This window comes from Tinamus guttatus, unplaced genomic scaffold, assembly GCF_059628265.1.
Source record: "Tinamus guttatus ecotype Peru unplaced genomic scaffold, ASM5962826v1 Tinamus_guttatus_pri_ptg000060l, whole genome shotgun sequence".
Classification (NCBI taxonomy): Eukaryota; Metazoa; Chordata; class Aves; order Tinamiformes; family Tinamidae; genus Tinamus; species Tinamus guttatus.
In genome coordinates this window covers 8,003,582-8,013,190 of record NW_028288594.1, presented here as the reverse complement: position 1 = coordinate 8,013,190, position 9,609 = coordinate 8,003,582, and the positions used below count along the sequence as shown (strand labels likewise).

The following is a 9,609-nucleotide window of genomic DNA, read 5'->3' as shown; positions in this document are numbered from 1 at the left end:
CAGTACATCACCCAACCATAAACATATATGAAATTCCCTGCAATTTTCAGAAGCAGGAAACAAAATTTCTAAGAGCTCAGAGGTGGTGGCAGCTTCTTAAATTTGACAGAGGCAAATAATATTAAGATCACAAGTGAACCAGCTGTGAAGAACTGAGAGAAGGAAATACATCCCTCAAAAAATAATGCTAAATGGCAAATTCAGAAGCAATATTAAATTTCTTTTTACACAAAACACAAAGGTTAAGCACAACGTATATGTTTCCATTAGTCAAGGCTATTTTTCACCATAAAGCCATGCAGATTAAAACTAGTAAAAAAGAAGAGATGTTTGAGTTGTTGAGATCCCTGGCTAGTAACGGCCATAGAAAGTGCAAGTAGCAAATGCTTTAAAAGTTCAGGAATCCTTTTGGAAAGAGATGAAGCGCCTTGCAGGATGAGTCAGCAGGCAAATGGAGTAGCATAACGAAAGGACAGGCAAAGGAAGAGAAACATCACCCTCCTGCAAAATTATTTCAGCAAATGATACAATCTGCTCTCTGCTAAGTGATACAGTCTGCTGTATATTACTAGCCATATACTACGGAAAAATTGTTTGGATATCACACATCCTTTTTTAAGGTTCCCTATCAAGAACTGTCCAAACTTTGAATCTTGGGTCAGGTTCACAGTGTCTTATGATTTCTAAACACAGGGTAACTCTTGGTCATCCTAACTAGCGTTGATATTTTGCTTGCCATCTACAGCAGAAACAGCACGGTCACACACAGGAGGACACAACTTATTCATCCTAAAAGCAGACATTAACATTTGGCAAATGTAGTCCGACTAAGAGGACTGAGAACTCCCAACTGCAGAGATGTTTTAAATGCTGGGATATTTCCATCTCTGGCTATCAGGTTTGGAGTCTGGCTCATTTTTTTAAAAAAAGGCAGTTTTTCTAGATGGGAAAGTAACACTGATTTCTAGCCAAGTCCTAATTGTTTTCTCCACTTTGCAGATCTGGCAGATTGAGCAGCTCTAATATACTTGCTTTAGCTAAACAAACTGGGATATTCTCAGTGAAGCAGCAGCCGAGCAAAACATCCACAAGCTGTTTTTTCAGCTCGGAAAAAGCATTTTTTATAGCATTTCAGCCTATCCTTTTTAAATCTGTTCTTAAGTCTAGCTTTGATAACAAGCAAATTCATCTCTGTCCTTTTTCTTGAAAGTGCTCTTCTTACTCTTCGATCTTAATTACATCTTCCCACATTAGCATTCATCTACTTCCCAGCGCATTCTGCCTCTCACTTAAATACCTTTTCAGACAGGATGAATGAGGAATCAAGGAGAACTGGTGCATATACGGAAGGCAGGCCGCCTGCAACTTAATCCTTTTAATATTAATGTAATGACACCTGCTACATGAAGCTTTAATGGGCAGAAGCACGTAACACTTGTAGGATACAGCCCACATACTTGTGGCACTGTCTGCTGCTTGCTAGGATTTGCATTTCCGCATAGTGGAGATGCCTGCAGTTGTTCTAAAGGTGCCTATGATGACTGTATAGGGCAGTATGGATTTTGTTCATCTGTCCCTTTAATGAAAGTTGCCTGTGATGCAGTCAGAAAGTGATGACTCGATTCACACTTTTCAATTCACTTCTCCCACCCAAACCGCGCTTGGTTGTTTCACAGCCGCTATGGCCACGGGCACGACGAAAGCGGCAGCCTCGGTTCCCAAGAGCAGCTTCCCTGGCCCCACAGCTTAGCAGGCTGCTCTCACCACCTTACTCGTCACATGCACAAATGCAGAAAGGGTGATAAGAGGGTCTAGTGTGCTAAAATGTGCAGTTTTCCAAATTAACTCCATACGTCCACTGAAGTTGTATTGCACCCTTTGTGGCAATTCCATGGGCATCATTCATTAGATCTAGGCAACCTGCCTGAAGATTTCTCTTGGAAGCCGCCTCTGCAGTTGCTTTTTCCTGTAGGCTACAAGAGGCACAAGCTCCCCATAGCAGCTCTCCTCAGCTGAAGCATTTGAGTGTTTGAGCAGGTCCTTCCATAGGAGGGCAGTGGCAGAGATTCCATGTTCACATGTCATCAATCAGAAATAACTTCAAATCAGGTGATTCCTACAGCTTGCATTTCTTTCAGAAAACTGTCTAGCTCTTATTCTATTTCTGATAGCTTTCCACTAATGATCATTAAATCATCTGAAGGCATCTGCATGACACAAAACTGCAATTCTTAGGATGAGGAACAGAACACAGAAGCCCCATCTTGCATTTCTGGCATGGCAGGGGAATCTGAGCAAAGCACCTGGGGGGCCCTTGTCCCCTGCAGCATTTTCCACTAGACATCACCTAGAAGCAAATGTTACGTGACCCGCTGTGTATAAATTTAAACTAGCAACTCATTTTCATCATTTGTTGCTGATACTTCATGCTTTAATCACTACACTATAACAGGTAGAAAGATAGCTGCATTTTTGCAGGTCATATCTATTTTTGCGAGAGTTCATTACTTCATTCACACCTTGGTTTTTCCACTTTTTTTTTTCCATTTAGAACCCTAATATCCCATTTCTCCTACTGAGTCCCTTTGCTTAACATTTCTGTTGCTTTTCTACACATAAAACATGTATGAATTTTACCTCAGAGCACTGTAAGAGAACCCAGTTGTTACTAAAATCCTAATTTTCAGCTGGAAAGCTGACAGATTTCTCTACAATTCTCTTCACCATCTGATTCACCTGAATTCTTATGGGCAACCTCACTGATTCACTTTTCCTCATCTGACACTTCTTAGCACAGAAGAACACGATCTCCAGCAACATTTCCACATGTAATTCCAAGGGACTTAATTTTACCACACTCTCAAAAGTAAACCCAATTCTATGACCAGTATGAAATGGAATTTCTATTTCACTTCACCCAAAGTTCCACCTACAGAAAAATATTTGCACTAAGATGTTGCAGGAGTATTTTCATGGTCATATATTCAAACTGCAAAGTGCTTGCTTTCCAAATAGCATGACTGATCTTGCAATTACCTGAGGACATAAACATGATAGAAACCTTTTGCAGGGCAGCCCACACCTTCACAAGGACCTTCAGGGAAATCCTGATTCCCTTCTAAAAATGCTATTTGCCTGCTTCCAGATTAACGATTGGCTAAAGAATAGGAACTTGACTGTCCAGAGATGCAGATACGTAAGCACTGCCCTTGCAAAAAGGCAATGAAGGCAAGCACACGTACCTTAAAATCAGTTGCCAACCCTTCCTTTATCAACACAGATATGGCACAGCAAGTTAAAAGAAGGATAAATGGGACACAGCATTTACAAATCTGTGGAATTTCTTGGAGAATTCAGTTATAAGGGCAAAACAGAGTGTACAGCTGCAAAATCCATTAGCATCACCCAGGCTTTTCAGTCTGAGAAGGCTAAATAACAGCACTGGCTGCCAACACCTTGATGAAAAGCAACAGTAAAGAACAGTAAGAAGCAAGCAGATTCCTTTAATTTCATTTTGTTTAAACTGCTACTGCTGTAAATCTGGAAGAGGGATTCTCTTTCCTCTCTGCACTCTTTATGTAGCAGCAGCTACTCAAACCACATAAAGTGGGCCAAGTTTTCACCCCTAACATTTCACGGAGTTCAGAGCTGTCTGAAGGAGGAACAAGGGATCAAGCAAATTCACAGACTATACAAAACAGGAGCCATATTGCAACCTTGAGCCACTACACCACTCACAGTAAACCTGTATACTGACCCTTGACTTCAAATGTATGTGGAAAATTTGAATAAAATCTAGGCTGCATCTTCCAAAGCTTCAGGTTACTAATCTCCTTTTATTTCAAGAACTAGGAGGTTTTGGTCAAACTTTCACAGAGGTCACAAGAGCAATAACCTTATGCTCCCACAGGCAGAGGGCAGCTAAAAGGTATCTCATAACTTAGTGCTTCAAGGACAACTGCAGGAGGTAAGTGGTGGTCTGGTGACCCAGAAAACCAGCCATGACCCTGATTTCTTCAGCAGAAGACAAACAACTTCTATATGAGTTTAGTGATATAAAGCAACACTAGTGTTCCAGCAGGCAGCCCACCAACCTCATCACTATGTGATTCAAGGGGCAAACAGAATCAATTATGCTTTGGGCAAACACAGGTGCAACAGTATTATACGATGGTAGATGAAGCAGGGACATAATGAGGGTAGAGAGGACATTTGGTTCCTCTGTGATGGAGAAGACACAAAATAATACAAGTTTTCTTCTGTAAGAAGAACACAGGTCAGAAAAGAACAAAACTGTTCAAATGTTACTGGGCTGGTAGTATGGCTATTAGAAGAAAGTAAAAACAAGAACCTGGGAAGTTGGAGGGCAGTGACCTTGCAGCACATATAAAAGTGCCAAGGTGAGGCTGAGGAGGCAGGTCAGCTGCTCATGCTTTAAAGACCATTCCAGCAGATTATTGATCCTGGGCAAAGCTTGTCTTTTGCAGCTGGTCTGAAAGAGGAGAACAACATCCTTCTGCTACTCCCCGTGGCAGACCTCACCAATTCCTCCACGAGGGACATACTTCTTTGCCCTGCCTTCTTCAGCATGAAAAGTTGGCATATGTCAGCATGTATTTTTAAATAAAACAAAAACTCCACCAAAGCAAACATAAAACCCTCTCATGAAGATGTTTATCTTGCTTGTAAGAAAACCACCAACCCATGAGACATGAGTTGTGCTGCCTACTGCCACTGCTGGGCCATGTTCAGGATATGCACACACTGCAGACAGTGCAGCATGCACAGACCTGAGCTAGATTTAAGCTAAATGACTTAGGCCATGGCAGTAATCTAGCTGTAGTAGCAGGAATTGCAGCACAGCTAACATGCCCTGTTGAGGGAGGATAGCTACAGCATAAGACCTTACACAAAACAACAACTTACAACAAAGGCACTGTACCTTGGAATTCACATAGCAGTGTGACACAGTCTGTCTACAGATTTTGAAGCATCATTGGGTTGCACCATAGGAGAAGTGACACTTATACACACAAATACTCCATTTTAAATAATAATCTTGTCAAAACTCTGCTTTGGACATTACCTTTTCCACTTTCCAGACAGGAACTGATAGGAGACCAGAGCAGAACAACAGAAAAACAGAACATCCAGAGGAGCATCTGAGAAGTTCTTTTGGATTGGCTTTGTGATTTAAGATGCACACAGAACAGAGGACTTCTGAAGTAAGTCTTCAGTATTTTTGGAGATAAATCTTTATTCACAGAATGTGCAATAGCTCTTTCCAAACTTTATGCAAAAAAACCCAAATTCTAATGAAGACACAAAAGAAGAAAAAAGCAATGCAGCAGTGTTCCAAGAGAATACATAATTCACAAGTTTAAAATTCAACTGCTCCTTCCTATGCCTTGAGCTCTCTTAAAATATTAACAATCAAATCTCTTCGGTAAGTGTATGGGGTACACTTTATTCTGAACCAATGCCTTGGGAAAAGGTTACCACTAGGGGCATATACTTTTACTCCTTGTTTGCCCATCAGAGTACGAAGGACCCTGTTGCGGAACAAGATTTTGTCATAAAATTCCACCCCACCTCTGGCATAGTCTTTGGAAATGGTAGCTGCTTTTCTGTCAGCCTTGCAGTCTAAGTGATGGGTCACAGCATCAGAAGAAACATAATAGCAAATTAATCCAGTGGTAGCAACTATGAGGTTACAGATACCACGAAGTATCACAGGGCCAGGACTTAAACCCAGAACTATCTTTACACCTATCCCACTAAAATATGTACCAGCTAAGCAGGCTGGAGCCACAGCTGCATTTACCAAAGGGCTGCCATTTTGCAAATACACAATTTCTCTGGCAATTGCAAACTTCTGAGCTTCAGGTGAGAATGTCAGAGCTTCCCTCAAAGCAACACCTTCATTGCTCTCCCAGTCTACTTGCTTGTTGTTGATCACCACCACATGGTTGACTATTCCCTTTTTATCCTCAGTTGTGCTATCAAAATTAGGAGGGAGGCCCACGAAACAGCCTGCAGGAAGCCATGGGATTCCAGCACTCACTGGGAGGAAGCCAGAAGCTGCAAAGGCCCGATAGGAGTTTGCAGATTTCACACGAGTATCTTGAAGGACATCATGAAAGAGGTCATGGAGGCTCTGGGACAGCTTAGCTGGCTGTCCACCTGACCAGCACTCATGTAACTGTTTGAACGTCTGCTCAGGAAACACATGATAGGAAAGGTTAGCACCAAACAGTCCCATGCAAGAAACGGCCAACAAAGTGGTCTTGTGCTTCTTAACCCATGCAGATGCCTTCTGCAGGAACCGTGCTCCCATAGCCAGATCCTAACCTGTTTACAACACAAAACCGGGAATTAAAGTATGCATAAATGCGTAGCTCATGTCTAAGATTTTAAACACAAATCAAATAACTGACAAAATATTATCTTTTACATAAAGGAAATAAAAATACCTCTGCAAAAAAAATGATACTCATTCATTCTTGGGCTTCAGAACATAGGATAATTGATACAAAGACTTAGTTTCTCCATCTTTTCCAGTAAATCAATTTACTGTAATAAACAGAAAAATGCCACCATATTTCCTCCTCCCACAGCAATTAACATACATCTGATATTTACTCAACATACTTACATAGCCTTTCCCAGCACAATCCTACTGTTGCATTCCATGAGACACACAGACCAGAGATACTTAGGCCAGAAAAAGCCATTAACTTGATTAATCTACTCCAACCTCCTCTATGGTACAGCTCTAAGAATCTTCCTTAGACTCTCAATACTGACCTCAGTAACTCCAACTACTGAGCTCAGTAACTCAAGCTTAACTAAAATACAATATCCAATCCAATTAATGTCAATCCAATAAAATATGCCTTAATCTAAAAATTTCAGGAGACAGAATTTTCCCTTGGAGTCAATTCTAATGGTTAAATCGCCTCATCATCTAAAAATAATAATAAAAAAAATTAAAAAAGCAAAAAAGTGAAAAGTGTTTTGTGTTATTCCTAATTTATCAGATTTCAACTTTCTTGCAGTAGTTCTAGTTAACTCAGGAGAAAAAATGAAAAAAAGTGTTTTTAAAATTTGAACTGTTAAATATTTACTCTGAAATAATTTATCTGACAAATAATATCTACAATTCAGAGCAGAAATCGGAACAGAAATTGTTTCAGGGCAGAAGACCATCTTGTGACTGTTTAAATAAGTAGATAAACATAAAAACTTTCAAACCTGCCAACTTCTTCAGTTCAAGAGTCCTGCTTCCCTTAGGGAGCATCAGTTCCTTTTATGGTCCAAGCCATAGGATGTGTTCTGCCCAGGAAAGCTCCAGTGTCCTAAAAAAATCCCCATGACTATAGAATTCTCATCTAAAAGGATGCTACCATAAAAATGAATTAGGCACCTAAACCCAACAGACACCATTGTCAATTGTGTGCCCGTGATCCTGTTTGCATCTTGCAAAGTTTCTTTTCTCAGGGCTTTAACATAGGAGCTTTGGAGGATCTTGCTGCAGCTGTTTAAGATTTGACTTAATTTCCAGCTGTCCTTACAGGAAGGCAGAAGGGAAGCGTGCTTGCCTTCAACAACCAGGTCTTAGTGTGGAGGGCCATCAAAGGTGGGTCTCAGCTATGCTGCTGGCCTTGTCCTGCAGCAGCTGAAGTGCAGACATATGTTCTTTGCTCGCCCTTATGCTGAACAAGAACCTCCCACAGAAGGGCAGAGTGGACAACTGGGGCTGTAACGTGCCAGGCACAATCAACAGCAAAAGAGTATTAACCACAGAGAGACAAAAAAGGATTAAGTTAAAGGTGATGCCTAATGATATGTTATTGCAAATCCTACAAAGTTCTTTTACACTGCAAATTCACCACCGGGGGAATAATCTTGTTTAATGTTTGCACTGCTCTCAACTCATACAGAGTCCTTAATAAAGCACAGAGCCTAATAAAAACAATGATGCATGGAAGCACGCGATGGTACAATGTACATGTCTTAGTGCGATACGCGATGGCATGCTTACATGCCAATGAAGACTGGGGGTGGTGATTTGCTTGATAGAATCATTTAAGCTAAAAAAAGAAAAAGAAAAAAAAATCATGCTAAGGAGACTAGAGCTTGGAAGAAATCCAATTTTGGGAGAAAACATCCTTAGCAAGTGAGTTAAAAAAAAAAAACAGAAATTATCACAATAGACTGTATGCAGGAAGCACTGTGTTTACCCACACGCATCTCCCAAACTGCCCCAATAACGGGATCCGCCTCCAGGGCACAGGCACGGGCTCCCCAGCACAGGGGAGCTTCCTTTCTCCCAGTTCAACCAGGGGCATTTCAGCAGGTGCTCTAGTCCTTGGTCTCAAACCGGTATGGATAGACCCCTCACAACCCACGGTATACCTTTAACGGGACTAAGTCCTATAGTCATAGCACATACCTATTGCAAGCATAAGCAGGAAATATCATCAGAGAAGTTCTTCATCTTCTCATGACAGTCAATACTAACCAAAAAAAAAAAAAAAAAAAAAAAACCTCTCAGTATCTCAGTATGGTGTTTTAGCCCCAGTGTTTTCAAATTTCCTCCGCAGCTCAGCCCAGATCCTTAGCTCATATAAACCCCCCGGCTTCATGGAGCACGTTTATTTTTATGCATAAGCCCTGTGTGATTTATGGGCTGCACACACACACGGGTCCCTGCAAACCCGTGGCCACCTGGCTACAAGGAAAAAGCCATCTCGGCCTCTGCGAGCTGCTCTCCACTAACGCTGCGGAACCGGCCTGGTTTTGACCCTACCATTTGAATAAATAAAGAATATATTTTGTACACATACGCATATATTCATATATCTCCCATTTAATGCAAAATATCCTCCCTTCCCCCCTGCTACCGCCACCACATGAACTCCAGGGTCACCAAGGCGCCCTCCCGGCTTAAAACTTTAAATTATAACTCGGGAAACGAAGCGGGGAGACGTGTCCGCCTGCAGGGCTCAAAGTCAGATCCAGACCCGGACCAACCCCAGCACCTACCGAGGCGGCCGCGGAGCCGAGCCCGGAAAGCGGCGCTGAGGGGCGGGAAGGGGCGGGTGCCGCCGCGACATGGCGGCCGCGGGGCGGAGGAAGCCGAGCCGAGCCGATCCGGCCCGGCCCGGCCCGGCGCTGAGGGGGTCCTGGTGGCTCTGGGTCCGCTTTTAACGGGGACAGTCGCCGGGTCGCGGCCGCCGCCCGCAGCCAGAGCCGCAGCTGCGGCCGCCTCTTCCCGGCGTGCGGGGAAGAAGGGTCTTGCTCGTGTTTTCCTTAAAGCCTTCGTCCAGCAGCTACCTGTCGCTTTTCCACAGTTACGGGAAGCAGGAGTGTTTTGTTAGCATTTAAAAGGGGAGCACTTGGGTTTCAGCCTGGTACCGGCTGAGCGCACTCCCAGTGGGAGCAGGGATGAAGGGAGCCCAAGCTACGTGTGACATCCTGAGGGAAAATGGGACACACAGGGCCGTCCGGGCTCCCAGGGGAGCTGGCTGGCCAAAAGCCCAACCGCTCAGTCCTCTCACAAATAAGGTGTTTCAGCAGCTGAAAATACATATATATGTGTTATTA

The 9,609-nt window shown here is 42.8% G+C and overlaps 1 protein-coding gene across 1 annotated transcript; it reads right to left on the bottom strand.

The window, feature by feature from the left end:
- Window positions 1–5,170: 5,170 nt before the first annotated feature.
- On the bottom strand, window positions 5,171–9,079 carry TMEM177 (transmembrane protein 177). Its single transcript, XM_088519544.1, has 2 exons — window positions 9,049–9,079; window positions 5,171–6,351 (listed from the first exon to the last, which is right to left on the bottom strand). The coding sequence occupies exon 2, from the start codon at window positions 6,335–6,337 to the stop codon at window positions 5,402–5,404; it is 936 nt and encodes a 311-aa protein (XP_088375670.1). The 5' UTR covers window positions 6,338–6,351; window positions 9,049–9,079; the 3' UTR covers window positions 5,171–5,401.
- Window positions 9,080–9,609: the final 530 nt, after the last annotated feature.